The 16,194-nt window shown below is 40.6% G+C and overlaps 1 protein-coding gene across 1 annotated transcript in view; it reads left to right on the top strand.

The window, feature by feature from the left end:
* The window catches only part of LOC104274594 (ankyrin-2-like), a gene marked incomplete at its 3' end in the record, with an annotated part of 86,407 nt that extends 70,593 nt beyond the window's left edge, over positions 1-15,814 (top strand). The window contains 4 exon segments of the mRNA XM_009870272.1: positions 6,337-6,481; positions 11,158-11,260; positions 11,836-11,939; positions 15,779-15,814. Of these exon segments, the coding sequence (XP_009868574.1) occupies positions 6,337-6,481; positions 11,158-11,260; positions 11,836-11,939; positions 15,779-15,814 (388 nt within the window).
* Positions 15,815-16,194: the final 380 nt, after the last annotated feature.

The following is a 16,194-nucleotide window of genomic DNA, read 5'->3' as shown; positions in this document are numbered from 1 at the left end:
TCCTCCTTTTCAGTTTTGAAGCTCACTCAGAATTGTGATACTACATCATACAGACATATTCACAGTAATATTATCTGTATAAGTGCCTATCCCTTCATGGAGGTGCCTCGGTGACAACGTGAACTATTGCCTCGCTCGAGGACATCAAAAACATGGTCTTAGGTGCCAGAAAGCAGTTCACAGCTAATCCATACCTGATAACACCAGATTTCTGATTAGTAAAAAAACCCCAACCTTTTTGTTACCGAACAAAAGTTGTTTTCAGCGTAGATGATTTTTTTCCAGTGTAGAAAAGCTATCAACAAAGAGAACTTTGAAAGAGCCTAGTTAAGTGTGATTCAGACATGGGCTCACAAAAGACTGAGGAGTTGCTGCTTTACAGACAGACACTCCAGGAAGGTTCAGGAATTTATTTCTGCTGTTGTTGATGCTTCCTAAATGACTCTGTGGAGGTCACGCCGACTATCTCAAATCTTCCAGTTGTAGAATGCGATGATGATCAATTCCTGGCGCGTTGGGAGCTGTGAGGAAAATGCCACGTGCATCTGTTCACCTGCTTTTGTAACTGCTTGCCTGGAACTAATTGGCTGCCTAATTAGCAGTATCAATGTTGTTATAATTAAAGGATAATGTGCTCCAGCACCCCAGAATATTCTCTTGTCAAAGTGTATTGGTGCAGTAGTAACTGCAGCTTGCGCTTTGATAAGCACGCTGGAGTCCTTGGGGGTATCTTTAACAGCAGGAAGTAGCACTAAAATATAAAAGCAAGTTTCCTGGGTGCCTCTGCACCCGCCCTTAGAGTACCCTGGTGTGAGAAACAGTCAGTTAAATCCGGGTAAAATTCATCACTGATTCCACCGCAGCAGCGACTCAGTTCGAAGAAGTAAGGAATAACTTTCCTTAATTAAACCTGAAAGTTAAAAGTTGCAGCCGGTAACCGTTCTTGGTTAGCCTTAAGTAACTTGGCTGTCCCTGCGTGTTAAAACGCTGTAAATTCAGAATAACACCACCCAGTGAATTCACAGTCTAAAATAAGCATCTTATAACCAGCAGTAGAAAATGTAGCCAAACATTGCTGATTTACGGAAGTGAACCAAAAGCTGCGTCTGGAAAATTTAACTGGGACTTTCCTTACTGAAAAGAAATCTGTGCTCAGGAAGAGTGATTCTTAAAACTCTACTTATGATAATCTGCACTGAAAATATTCTGATGGCTGCTTCACCTTTCCTAGAAATTTGTGTGCTTTAGGTACCCTGCAAGGTGTCTTTCTTGCTTGTACATTTTAAATCGGTCGTCCAAGTTGAAGGGAGATTCTGCTCTGGAGAGTGACTATAGTTTACAGCGATGTTGTTGACATTACTTATCTTTTCTTTTTTTTTCTTTTTCTCCTGAAAAATGAGATTTTCTTTTTCTTCCAAGTGCCAAATGTGCAAATGCAACAGGAAGTCTGAAAATTGGTGGCCTTTTTTTTCATTTGTGTGTTGTCAACACAGAAGGTTCTCAATATCGTGGTTAGCTGCAGTTTTCTCTTATAACTTTATTAGGATTATTACTGAGAATGTAGAAAAAAAGTTATAAGCAAGTCTTACTTGGTTTTTTTTTCCATAGAACTTCACAGAGAATATAGCTCTTTTTTAATATCTGCTGTTGTCACTGGAAAGAAATAAAATTCTTTTATTTTGGTTAGGGTAAACTTGCTAAAGATTGCTCTCTGGTTAACATTTCAGTAACGAAAAATAGGAGATCATGGTTAGGTTGCAAGAAATCTGGCCAAAGTTTTAAAGTGGCTGCTGGTTTTCATTTGCATCAGCGATGCTGACAAAAAGTGGAATTAACCAGATGTGCAATAGTAACTGATGTCAGTGACAATGACCTAAACTGGAGACGCGCATCTGTTAGCGCGAAGAAAGAATAACACGTGGGCAGGACCAGGAGACACTACTGTATTTTGTTATATGTTATTTCCTAAATTGTGATTTTCTAAGCAATAGTGAGCACTGAATTACTTTCTTGAGGGATTGAATTTATAGGGGGGACCTGCAATAGCTTGTTCCTTGACTGAAATCGTAATTGTGTTAAAAAGGGGAAAATTATTTTTGAGTCATCTTGCCCATCTGATCGAAATCTGTCTTAAAGCTACTGGATGTTATTCCCCCTGAGGATTCATAAAACCTGGTTGCTTTTACATTAGTCTTAACGAAGTAAAGATTTTATGGCTGCTGACAGAACTTACAGATGTTTTGAGCTCTCCTGTCAGAGGAGCATTGGCCGTTATGCCGTGGGCTCTTGTTCCCTGGAACAGCACGGCTGGTAAAGGTGACTTGTGTGCCTGTACGTAACATTTTACATAAAGGAGCGGTACTTGCCATGTGAATTTCACAAGGGCAAAATTAGCAAAGAACTTTGTATCCTTGGGAAGAAGGAAAAGACTTCTTTTTCCCTCTCTTTTTGCTTTAATGCACACAAAGTCTTGGTCAGCAGGTTTGTTGGGAGTCACAGCTATCTGAACTAGACCAAAGTGCCCAACATGTTTCAGGTTGAGAGGAAATTTCCTGTTTTGTAGGAAATACTTACCCAATTCCTGTTTTTTTTTCTTTTTCCTTACCTTTGCATCACCTTCTGTCTCTCTGCAAGTGCTGCATTGAGCTACCAAGAGCTGATGTGATGATTCATTTTAAGTCATGTATCAGTATATGACACCCTGCATGAAGCCACACATGAAACCTGCTTTCCTGACTGGCTAAAAATAAGGAAATTTAAAGCATTAAGCCCAACTGTAATTCAGAGAAACTTCTAGTGTCTGGGGGCCATTAAATAAAGGAGTGACTTTAGAGAATTGAAGGTGCCAGAGAAACTCTGCATTATCCTTTAAAGATGCTTCAGGACTTAACGTATTCTATAAAAAAATTGCACTTGCCATAGCTGTTCCCTTCTCCATCTGTTGCTTTTAAGGAGCAGCACTTCCATGGGGAGCTGTAGGCTCATCTGCATGCTGCAGAGAAAACAGTAATTTTGGCAAACCCACATAACTGTATTTGGCTTTTAAAATGTCTATTGAAAGCAATTTCTGGCAGTTCCTAGCACAGCCCTCTTTTTTTATTTTTCTTTAAAAAAACACCAAACAAAACAACTTTGCCTGTGTTTTCTCTGTGTTTTGTGAGAAACAATCCCAGAGCAATTCTCCTGCAGCAATTGTATTTTACAATTCACTTAATGCGGTAGGAGAGCTGTAGGACTGGTAGGAGATGCCGTTGTTGAGACTTCCCTAAAAGATTTGACACTCCAGGTGCATATCCAGAATGGTGTGGTGAAAATTTTCAAATTAACTCCCTGATATTAGAGGATAATTTCTGAGAAATAAAATTTTTAAAAAAAAGCTATTCTGTCTTAGAAATGTTAATGAAATGCTTCTCCTGCGAGCCAGTTCTGATTTGCTGAGAATTGCACATGGCTGGTGGCCTTGAAACTACTGTCTTGGGAATGTTGCTTTGCATTTCAAACACACTTCTGATCTTAAGTTGTGATTGGTGCTTGATTCAGTCCATTATATAGACAGGACATGCCACTCTCTTTTGTGGAATTTAAGAAAACTAAGGAGTAGACGACAACGATACTGATGTGAGTCTCCAGGTGCGATGGTTTGGTCAAATCCTGTGTTTTCAGCCAACCTGTCACTGAAGGAGCAGATACGTGTTTCTCTCAGTGGTCCGTTCAATGATTCATAATGCTCAAAAACCTGTGTTCAAGCGTGCGAATTGTCAGCATCAAAATTAGCTTTTTGGTTCCCCTGCGCTGCTCAGAGTGAGGCAACTATTTACTGTCAGAGCGGACAGTCAGGCCTGCCCAGGTGCCTCCCTTCCTGCTAACAGGTATCTTAAAAATTAGCAATTGAGATGTATTTGGATATTAGGGTTTCATACTGAGAAATTATATGAGGGTAGCATAAAATGTGAGAAAAAAAAGAGGAGCAGACCAGTAGGAGTCACTGTATGAATATTGCTGACTTGAGCAAAAAGTTCATTAGTTGTGGATTTTTGCAAGCTGATTGATTGACTTTATTTCTAATGCAGACCTTGAAAACAGTTCTGTGCAGCTTTAATAACGACTGGTCAAAAACCTTGTGTCAAGTGTTTCTAACAGCCGTCAGCGCAGTTTTCCGTTGCTGATTATGAGTTTCTCTGTCAGGCCTTCCTTGCCTTAAGCACAGTATTTAAAATCTGAAGTTAATTTTCACATTCTAATTTGCTCTTGTTCACCTCTCCATTCCATTTGCAGCCTTTTTTTCCTCGCCTGGATGCAATCGCAGAGTGTTGCATCTCCAGTTTTGCAGGAGAGACCACTTGATTTAATATTTTTTGCAGGTGGCCAGCACCTCACAGAATGTTTAGCAGGCCCATATCTCCTTCTCATTTTTTTCTAGGCATGGAACCTGCTGAATTTGCGCTCTGTGATCTCTTTTTTTTTTTTCCCCCTATCCGCTTTCTGAAGATAAAAGAAAGAACCCCAAGCATTGCAAACCTATACAAAATGCAGGCTTTTGAGGGGGTCTTGCATCTTTTTCCAGGGCATTAATAATCTGGAAAAAGATTTATGGACTGACCGGATTGTTGCTGAGAACAGTGATGCTTTGTGCGTTTTGCTTTGGAAAAGCAAACATGGAGAGTTATTTGCACTCCTCCCCAACAAAAATGATAGTAGCAGCAGCAGCAATTGCAGGGGCTCAGATATTGGCCCTTTTTTGTTCTTTTTTTTTTTAAAATATGAACAGATTCCTAGCTTTAATTTCCTTCCTCCTCGCTTCTTGTTCTGCTCTCCTTCCCATAACTGTACAAAACGTTACATCGCCACACAATCATTTAGACTTAAGTATGTCTTTTTTCCACCCTTCATATCCTAGAATACCTGTTTGGGGAGTTCATCTCGTTAAGGGAAGAGGGAAGGGCACGAGGGGATAGTGGGGAGTGAACTAGTTCACTCGCTGAGGACTAGTGTGAGTAAGCTGTGGTACCAACAGAGAAGTGTTCGGAAGGCATCTGAAATATTTGCGGCCAGTCTTCTTACTGGCTGCGCGTGTTCCCAGCGCATAAACCAGCCAGTGTTACTTGACCCGTTAGTGAAGACTTTTAGGTGAGAGGTCAAAGCTAAAAGAAGTGTAGAGTTTGGATTATTTTTTTTTTTTTGGTAAAGGATGTGGGCGTGATGAAAGCGGGGAAGAGTTTGGCCTTCGTTTCTATTCTAGATGGAATGTCTGGTGTGGTTATGAGTATCTAGTTTATTTGAAATATAACTTGAAATTCCTTTGACTGTTTGACTAACAGCATCGCCTTAACATCTTCCAAGTTTTCACTAAGCGCCGTGCTTTATAATGTGACATTCCCAGGAAACAGGAAGCATCATCTGTCGGAAGACAGGAAATGTGCAATCATTAAATGCATTTTATTGTTTTCTGTGAAACTGTGCCCAGTTTCTCTGCCTTGATGTGGGCAGATGGAGTTTTCAAAAGCTTTTGTTGCTAGACTGAAAAGATTTAGGCCTCATTTATACATGTAATATTCATGCGTACGAAAAATCCTGACCTCCCCTGGAAGGCTACATAGACAGGATTTCCTGGGGAAAATCATTTTGGACCTAAAAAATTTTAAATTAAACCCTCTTACTTGAGATTGTGTGCAAAAGGTTACCGTGTCAGATAACTGATGGTCATTTCAGTTTTAGTTCATTAAGAATTACTTGTCTGGTTAGTGATCATTACCATTTGTGCATGTGAACTTAATTCCATTTTCTAGATACAGCTGTACTTTAGAAATAAGAATTTGCTGATTGCAGAAGGATGTTGGAGTGTGGGTGAGACAGCCTCATATAGCGTAGAGTTTGAACAATAGAAAGTTTAAATTAGGATTTGCAACTGTCAGACATAAGGCTGCAGAAAACACCTTGTCAGCTGCAAACATGTAGCTTAAGGGCAAGTAAATAGTTACATTTAATCGTAAACTGTCAGGCTGTGATACAGTATAACTGTGACCAGAGTGCTACAATGGATAAAGGAACAGAGAGACCAGGCTTTAGAGAGTAGCCAACAAATTTGCCCCTTAGCAGTATGTGCAGCAGCAAAAATGAGATTAAATCTAATTGATTAATCCCCTAGATTTGACTTTTTCTTTTCTTTAAATCTTGCTTGATGTGCCAGTTTCATTAAATACATTAATTGCTTGTGGTTTGCAGTGTTTCCTGAGTGGGAAATGCCTTCCTGTTTAACGTGCTGTTTGATCCCAAGATGTAAATGAAATTAAACTTGTATGTGTGCTTATCTGTATCCCTTCCGTGATTGTTTTGAAGGTGATGACACAATGACAGGAGATGGAGGAGAGTACCTCAGGCCAGAAGACCTCAGGGAACTGGGAGATGACTCTTTACCAAGCAGCCAGTTCTTAGACGGTATGAACTACCTAAGGTACAGCTTGGAAGGAGGACGATCCGACAGGTATTTGCCTGGACACGTGTATTTTCTTACGATAATTCTGCACGTATTTTGTTACAAATGTCTGAAATCCCTTTCTCAGGGCCTTTAACTCAAGGGTAACGTGGGACGCGCTCGTCAACGTTTCTTCAAGCATGGCAGTCGCCACTTTTTAGGAGGAAAGTGTGGTCAGGAGTATTTCCTGACCAGTCCAGAAACGAATACACTTGGCAGTGATGCTATTCCCAGCGTCTGGTGACAAATTTGGAATTCTTATTTGGTTCTTGAAAAGACGGAGCTTGTTTTGTTCTCTTTGTGGTCAGGCAAAGGAAGAATCTTCTGGCTGGCTGTGGCAAAGGCTTGTGAGTCACCCCCGTCCCCTCCTGTCACGAGTCAGGGGGTGGGCGGGTAGCTGGACAGGGTGTTTCAGCATTAGGTGAGCTGACTTTTTTGGAATAGTTTTCTAGCTGTAGATGGAAGGAAAGGCACAGCAGACCTGGTCATTCTGCACTGGATTGACAGCAAGTATATTATTGGCAAGCACGTGACTCTGTTTCATCCTGCTTGAATTAGCAGGGAGGGGAATCATTTTCCTTCTGCTAACACAGTATTTGTTGTAAAAAGAAAAGAAAAGAACTTAGGAAAAAAGAACTTATGTACAGCCCGGGAAACTTAGTGTTTTGCTTGTATCTACCAAGTTGAACATAAGCCTAAATCTATTTGTGGAACAATAATGCCTGCAGTTTTAATCTTTAATTTTTATGTTTTTTTTAGTTTTAGCACAAATACTCCTTTCAAAGCGAGAGCCTTTACTAGTGGGCATAAGTGTAGACTCAAACTGGCAGATTAACACCCACAGTTCTAGTTTGGAGTAGGCTCCCCAGGCATCCCTGTTTCAAAATGACCATGTCTAGTGCAAAGCAGTAATGTCTTCAGACTTCCTGCCTTTAGAACTGGGGTTCAGTAAAGGGGGAAGAAAAAGAAAGAAAAAAAAAAAAAGAAAAAGAAGTTGAGAACTTGGCAACAGAAGGAATTTTTAACCTACCTCATTTTCCAGTCTTGATTGTTATTCTGGCAGCATTTCCGAAGCTCAGTGAATTCAGTAAGATCCGTTCAGTAGGCTCTGAACTGCTCCGGGTACAAAAGATGTCAGGAAACAGTTTGGTTTGCCTCCCAGCATGTGTAAATCCCTCATCATTCAGGTCTTACAAGCTTGGAGTCTTCGCTGGTTTTTAGACAGCTTCACTGAAGCCACTGAAAACAAAGTGACTGGCTGGCTTTTTGAGTCTCTGAGAATGTTTTGCTTCAAAATTCAAACCTTTTATCACGCGCTTTCAGTGGTAACGAAGCGTTTTTCTTAATTTTAAGGTGTTCTATAGAAGTGATGGTGCAGGCAAGCGTTAAGGCAGTTTCTGCTCCCATTTAGAGAAATACTGTAAATGGATTTTGGTAGATTTTCACTGACGTGTCATCGAGGTGTTTTATTTTGTGTTGTATGGAAATGATCTCACATCTTGTATGAAGCACAATTATATTGAAATGAAGCAAGATTACAATGGGAGAAATAATGAAAGAAGAAGGTACACCTTTCTAACTCCATGGTCTCATTTTCTGTCACTGTCAGGTTCCTGATTTTAAGAATTTTCACAGAGACTGCTTAAATTATTTTGTTTTTGCTTTAATGTGATTATACAGACTTTGTTTTTTCAAGAAGTTCAGTAAAACAAAATAGTATTAGCAGTCTAGGCTCATGTAATCTTATGCATTAAACAGTTTGATTTAAGAAAGCCTATCTTTTTTCTTTTGTAACCATCTTCCCTATTTATTTTATTTCTCTCTCCCCTTCATTCTTTTCCATACGCTTTCATTAGCACCATGCCCAGGTAGGTACGACATAGCATGAAACCACGTTGTCTCTGTATCCTTTCATGGCACTTGTCGCTGCCTGTCCAGTTTGGAGGCCTCTGTATGCCACAAAGTTGGGTTGGAAAACCCAGCGAGCGAGCGCCGCTGGTTCGTTGCAAGTCTCTTTCACCTTTCTGGTTTGTGACAGGCTTTCAGTCCTTTGAGAAACAGTCTTTAATTGAAGACAGTAAAACCATTCTCAAGGCTGATTTGAACAGTTTTCGACAACAGGAGGTTGTTTTCCCAGCCTCTGAAACAACACGTAGTTCCCACAAGAGAGCAGCTCAGCTGGAGTAGGGGTTGCTAGAGCTCTGTCTAGGCTGGCAGGTGGATGCGTGCTGCAGCACTGTCTCCCAGGCATCCAGCTTAGAAACTTGGCAACACGCAGTGATCAGGAGCTTGGTAGGATCCCTGGGTTCCACAGCTCAGTCTCCGAGGCTCAGTAGAGCGCTGTTGACCCCACAACCCTGGTGATTTAGGATGCATCAACCAGATCCAGAAAGAATCTGATTTAGGCATTAGTGTTGTCTCAGTGAGTTAAGTTTGGTTGGTGGTTTATTTAGCAGGATTTCTGAAGACTTATTATAATACTAAACAAGAAATTCTGGTTTGTGCCAGTACACTTCCATAACTGGAATGTCGTTTCTGTCAGTACCTTGGTTTCTAAGTCTCGGAAGCACAGACCTTCTAACTACTGGTTTGCTCTCCATTTAGCTGGTACAACACGCAGAAGAGGGGCAGTGTCATCTGAACGCTAGTTTTAAAATTTTATATAGGAGGAAATTTAAACTTCTGATTTACTGCAGACCGCAGTCATGCTCGTGGGTAAAGTCCGTGTCCTCAATGTGTTGGATATTTACTGGAGCTTACGTACAGGTACTGGGTTGTAGTAGCAGTGCCAGGTACTTGCGGGAGAATATAGATGAAATCATCAAACAGATGCCGAGTCAAATCTAGGATGTACTTTCATTCAGTATCCAGAACATGACATGAGCTGAATAGCAGAACCTACAACTTGGATGGCAACCTCCTCCAAGCATTGCATGGCGCAGCAAAGCACTTCTCGGTGTCAAACGTCAAAACGAGTAAAGGATAATGATGGCAAATGGGGTCTGCTACTGAGGCTTTTTTTCAAGCGAACAAGCAAAGTGTTCTCTCTCTGCCCGATTCACGATATAACGTTGAGCCAAAATGCTCTTCAGGCAGGATTCTGTTTCATACTTTTTTTTCAAAATGTTATATGCTGACGCTTAGGGTAAATCATTGGAATTTTATTGATTGTTTTAATGAAATCAGAATGCGTTATTCCAGTAATACCAGCCTTACAGGTCTCCCTTCTTCCACTTGTCTGGGTGACAGACACTTCATGATATGTCAGAGAGATGAGTTCTTGTTGGTGTTGGTTGGTGGGTTTTTTGTATTTCTCAAGATTTCCCTATGGGTACCTATCCTTGCTTTCAGTTTGGTACAGTCCACCTAGTATGCCAGATATGCCATTGGTATAAGCCAGTAGTCACTGCAGTGATTTTTCTTCCATGTTTTCTAATAAAAAGAAGATAAGCATTTGCTTCTAAAAGTGAATCAAAAAATTATCAAATGAATGTAGCTATTGTTAAAAAAGGCTGATTGGTCTGAATCAGAGGGTAAAATTTGATTTCCAACAAGAGCTGCGTTTAAAGCGCTCGAATCTGCCATCCTTAATGTACACATGACATTTTTAGTGCTGATTGCTCAAAATGAATTATCCCTTAAAAATCTGTGTGTCTGGATAAACGACCTATTGTTCTTATCCAGTGTATTAGTCGTGACGAATACTACTCACGGATGTGTAAGCCGTGAAAATAAAAGTGCTTCTTTCAGTTAGATGTACTGGAGTCCTCAGGATAGAGAGCAGTGTCACAGAGTACACGAATAACATCTGAAAGTGGTTGGTCTGTTTCTCAAAATCACCACTGTAATACTGCTGCTAGTAAAACTTTAAGGGACAGAACTAGTGCTGGTTGGTAGCAGAAACCCCATTTACCTCAGTATGTCCTTCTGTGGTGTCTTATTTGGTGGTTTGTGTTTTTTTTTTTTGCCTTTTGCCAGTGGATACTGCAGCTACATTCTGAGCCAGTGCTTGGAAGCAGCTTATTTACTGCTTTGCATCTCTCATAGCTACAGCAGCTGGTTTTCTGTAGAGCTGTGTGTACTCACAAAGCAACCAGGGCTCACGTTTGGGCGGCCTCGCTAAAAATGTCGCTGGCGTACAGAGGAAGGGTTGTTTGACACGGGAGCTTGCGGCTGGCCACAATTCACCTTGCTGTGTGTACCTTCCAGGGGACAGTATGGAGCTGACTTACCGACAGTTGTAAGGGGAGAGAGGAGAGATCCTATAAAAGTTTCAGAACGAGTCATTTCAGATGTTAGACTTCTGGGGGTTTGTAGCAGTTCTGCTTGCGTGACGTAGCGGGAGAGAGAACTTCCAATGCGTGGTCTTTATTATGAGGAAACGTCATGCTGCAAAGCTAAGCATAAAGTGTTTGTGAGTATAAATTAAACTATCGTCTAGATTAATCTCTGCATTTTAAAGCAAGTCAGTCAGAAGTCTTTGTGGCCCTTGGGCAGAGGGGTAGCATAACACAGATTTGTAAAGCTCTGGTTTTCCCCCCGTGACTGTGATCTGCTCCCCCTGGAAGCTGCATCATATTGCTAATAGCATGCTTTTTTCATTCTCCCACTCGATCTGTCATGACACCTTTGCAACATCATCTGTACTGCTGATCAATTGCTCTGGCACCTTACCAACCTACCAGCCTGCGATCCTTCAGTTCAGACAGGTCGCACACCTTGAGCCACGCCTCCTACCTGAGGGACAGCGCCATGATCGACGATACGGTCGTAATCCCCAGCCAGCAGGTAAGCCCCTTACTCTTAAGTTCACCCATCAGTTGGATAAATGCAAAAATAGAGAAAGGTTACGGTTTAGGTTGTACTAATGACACCACGTTGTGGAGGCTTATTTGTTCAATATCAGTTTCTCTGAATTTTCCTTGATACGGAATGGCATGACGTGCACTGTTCCAAAAGAAACAGAAAAGCTGTGTGAATATAGTACAGGGTCTGTCTTTATTTTCTATGAATGATGCTAAACAGCCACTGGGCTAAATATTCAGGTGATCTAGTGAACTCGTTGTCCTCAAAGATACTATCCTGAGGCATGCTTGTAGTTTAACACAAATTAAAATAGGTGGGAAATGCCACTTTGGTAAATGACAGCATTCATTTTGCAGGGGGCACTAGTGTATGATTACTTTGAGCAAGCGCATAATGTTGCAATAAGGGGTTTCTAATATCTTAATGCCATTATCACTCCTTTGTTTTCTTTAAAAAACATTTAAATGCTTTAGGCACTGTGTGAAATACATCATCTTATTGTGTGGTTGATGAATTGATTTTATTGTAGTAAAAAGGAGGGTTTTTTGCTTATCAAGGTAACAACTCTGGCCAAAGAAGCTGAAAGGAATTCATATCGCTTAAGCTGGGGCCCTGAAAACTTGGACAATGTGGCTCTTTCTTCCAGCCCTATTCATTCAGGGTGAGTGTATCCATTAGCATTATACTAAAAAAAGAGAAACACATCACCTGCAGTGGCAGCAGCTTCAACTAATGCTTAACTAGGGGTTATATTTTAACTCATTGCCTCCTAGAGCTGTCAGTAAGTTGTTATGATCTCTTAAGCTCTGACCATCAAGCAAGCCTGAGTACCAAGACTGCCCACTGAAATCACTGCAAGTCAGGAGGAGTGACTGTCTGACACATACACACGTGCGTTTCTGTCAATGGTACGGGAGGAATAAATACGGTGCCTTTTTAAACTTAATAATAATTGCAACCAAGAGCCTAAGCCCTCCGGGTGCTGAGTACTGCCTATGCTAGTGAAGTAGTTTAGGTAAATGCCATCTTTAGTGTTTGTCTTGATTACTAAAAAAAGAAACCAAGGATTTTACGTTACACAAACCACGTAATGGACGGACCACCTAAACACGTATTTGGCCACTCTATTCCTGTGTTCTCACGTCTGACTCTTTCTGAGCATTTGCATTTGGGCAAGCTCATTGAAATGGACTGAGACAGGTCAAAATGCAGGCTCAGCCAGGTTCACACTTGCAAAGCTTATCCCGCTTGGCCTTAATATCTGTGAGTGCACATTTTTTAAGGGCTCTTACTTACCGTGTTTTAAGTAATTTTAGTCTTTACGCTGACTTCTACGCGCATGTCCTGCTGCCAGATTTGATGAGGCACGTGCAGGTAAATTCCTAAGAGCCTGGCATCATGAAAAAACATTTCATTTCTGTGGAGCTCTGTTGTACGCAGCATGGCCGGGCGTCACAAGGAGAAAGATTGATTTATTTTTGTTGATCTCACGTGAGTTTGCAACAACATTACGTTCCCATATCTTTCAAAAAGATAACACTGGAGTCCTATTAGGAATGACAGGCAGTCCTGGTCTAGAAGAGAAGCAATATTGTCCTAACTGTGATGGCAAATTGTCTGATTTGTGCCGTATACAACACATTGGTTAGCTGATAGCAGGGTATTTGATTGCAACCAGGGTCATTTGGATTTGCTTTTCCTGAGCTCCAAAGCTAGCCAATTAAATGCGAACACCTTATGTGTAGACTATGTGTATGTTCATATACCTGTGTCAGTATGTAAGCTTTAAAATTATTTTGGTGGTTTATCCTAACTCTAAATAGTTTACAGACTTTTTCCAAATATTACCTGTCACTTTCAGAAAGGTAGGTCTTTCCAGTGATTGCAGAGGAGGAACTAAATACTTTCTGGAAGAGCAACATTTTTCTCTGGACTGTGCAATGCTGTTGTGTTTTTCTTTTGAAAAGGGTATTTAGATCTTTTCGGGTGACCAAGATGCTAGCGGTAGGCAAAGAATATCTGATTTTAACAGGAGCAACGCTCTCTGCAGCCTTGCGTGATACACTGACATTTAACACAACACAGATTGTGTTCTACTTATACCTAGCAGCTAACTTGCCACTAAATATTGTAATAAAGAAATTTATAGTGATCATTACTCGGCCTTTGGAAAAGACTGCACAAGGCTTCATTTTTGCCTTGCTTCGGTTGGCTCGAGTCATTAAGTTATCGTAAACTGTTGAGGTGCATCTTGTTTACGTGTCTTCAGTAGGAAGGCATATTGACCACTAGAGTTTTGCTTGTAAGACCTTATTTGAAAAGTGAAACAGTTGTAAAAGTACTGGGTACGCAACTGTTGCATTCGCTTAACCTGAACAGCAGCAAATACCTTTGTCATTTTTACCCCTCTTGTCACCTCACACACGGACACACCCTCTTACAAGGTTCTTAGGGTCTAGCATCACCGCTGACATTGCGGGTGCACCTGTTGAAGTGGTGTGTATCTGTCACGAAAGAAAACTCTTAGTGTTTGAGAAGAAATCCTATATAAACGTTGTCAGTGGCTTTAAGCAAGGGTGTGGCCTTGGTTTTGCTTGGGTTTTTTGGCTTAAGAATTAAGTATCGATCCCTGTGTTGACACTTCCTGTCAGCAAATCAGATTTGCCTCTCCCGATAAAACTGTCTGATTGTACCTGTTATGATCGTGCAAAATTAAGGATCTCTCTGCGTGCCAGCAAATTTTTGTGCTAAACATCTGATAAAATAGAGTTTTATCACTTTGCTGCTAATATTAGGGAATATTATGTCAAATTTCCTGCTGGAGCATTAAGCAAGGCAGCACTGATGCCAACAGAAATGCAAATGTGTTTTAATCTCATACCTCACAGCATCGTGTTGTGGAAGTACACATATTTTTTCCTCAAGTTGGAAGGCAAAAACCCACTGAACCGAAAGATTTGTTTTCACTCGCAGCATTTAGACATTACTTGACAGTATCGTCCTTATGTCTCTATCACTCGCAGTCGTTCAGTGTGAATGGTGTAGATAAGGCTGACTTGAATGTATAAATTACGTGCAAAATTATGGTGTTTTCATGCCTGGTTTGTGGTGATAGAGAGAAAATTGTACAATCTGGTTATGTAGATTATGTTTCTAAGAATTTTACTGACAAATATGTGAAGGTGTAGTAGATAAGAGAGGCAAATCTGACATCTTGGCAGGCCTTGTGAGGAGGGAGTTTTGAGTTCCTGCTTCGGTATTAACTTGCTTTTGTGTTCTAGGGCAAGATAGATAGCAGCTCTGCAGTTTTTCCAACTCTGACTTGCCTACAATAAAACTCTTGTGTAATAAAAGGGATTGATTTCGTTTGACAAAGAAGTCCCTATTTGACTAGTAGATGATCCAGGCATATCTGTACTTGTATTGGACAAAATTAACCACTTGGGATGTTCTTAGTGAATTTATCTTTTGGGAAGTTGTTGCTTCCATCACTGAAAAAGGGAGAAGGACGAGGGAGCGATGAGCTCAAACTGTGACAATTAATGCGAATTATCATTCATAGCTGCATGTCTGCCAAAAAGGAGGCTGGATCCTTGCTAACAAGGTAAACAAAATATCTTTCAAGTGTTGTATTTTGAATCCATAATATTGTTTTCCCCAATGCGAGATGAATTTCCTGGGAACAGTTATGGAAACAGGACCTGGCAGCTACCAGCTGATAGTCATTTCTAAAATCTGAAAGCCAAAATGATTTCAAATTAAACCGTAGCCTTTATGACCTTTATTCAGAAAGGAGATAAGGAAAAACAGCAGGTGTGTTTCATTAATAGCAACGAATCGCTGTTCATGTCAGCGCAAGAGAAGGGCAATGGAGAGAGATATAATAAAGAGCAACATCAGAAAACTAACTGGCTGTGTGACCTGTTACTAAGAGCCTAAACTGAAAGTTTGAAATTGGTCATTTGGTAGTGCAGAACAAAAGGAGGACAAGAAACATGTTGAAATGGAAGGAAGTGGAGGAGAGGACGTAGTTATAAGGAAATTTGAAGGGAAGACAATCACGATTGCTTGTGTAATGGGAAACATTGGCTGGAGTTACCTTACATACCTGCGCCCTTGAGATACCGTGGCCCAAATTTTTTGATGTGGATACCTAAACCAAGCAGCATCTCCCCGTACCTGGTTCCGACAGGTGGAATCACACTGCACGTTTTTGATATCTGGCTCCCAGTTTGAGAACGTATGTAGAGAAACTAGATGAGTGTAGCTTTCCTGCTGTAGTAGGAAACTGTTTGTAACCAAGGGTGTTTATGTAGGCTTACTTTCCATACTCTCTCCTCCCTTCTCCCATGTAATGAGTATGCATTTATATGTATATGTTCACGTGTTTAATTTAGAAATTTGTTTTAGTTTTCCAGTATTTCTGTATTTCATTTAACTCATTCTTTTTTTTTCCCCTTTCTTTTCCTTTTTGATGTTAAATCATCTGTTCTATTGCAGATGCTCTTCTCCATGTCTTGATCATGACAACAGCAGGTGAACTTCTGCATAATTTCTTTCTTTACTACATTGCACTCCTTACCCACCCTATTTACCCTCCCTTCTTACTTCACTTCAGAATGCTTTCATGTTTTGATAGTGCACGTTAGCCAAGACAGAAAAAAAATTATCTACTGTGACTAGCAGCAAGAATTAAACATTTCTCTTCTTAGACAGTAAGTGTCCACTTTCTACTATGTGCTATGTCCTCTGTAAGAAAAGGGTGCTGGACACATTATAAGTCCCCTGCCAAAAAAACCCTCACATAACAAAGCTCCCTGGACTGTTTTAACCATTGATTGAATTAACAATACATTTTGTCTATTGGTGGCATGGTTTAATTCTCTTAAATACTATTAAATACTATTAAATACTAT

The sequence above is a fragment of the Apaloderma vittatum genome, unplaced genomic scaffold (assembly GCF_000703405.1).
Source record: "Apaloderma vittatum isolate BGI_N311 unplaced genomic scaffold, ASM70340v1 scaffold1125, whole genome shotgun sequence".
Taxonomy (NCBI): domain Eukaryota; kingdom Metazoa; phylum Chordata; class Aves; order Trogoniformes; family Trogonidae; genus Apaloderma; species Apaloderma vittatum.
Note: the sequence above shows the minus strand (reverse complement) of the source record. Positions and strands in the feature narration are given on the sequence as shown.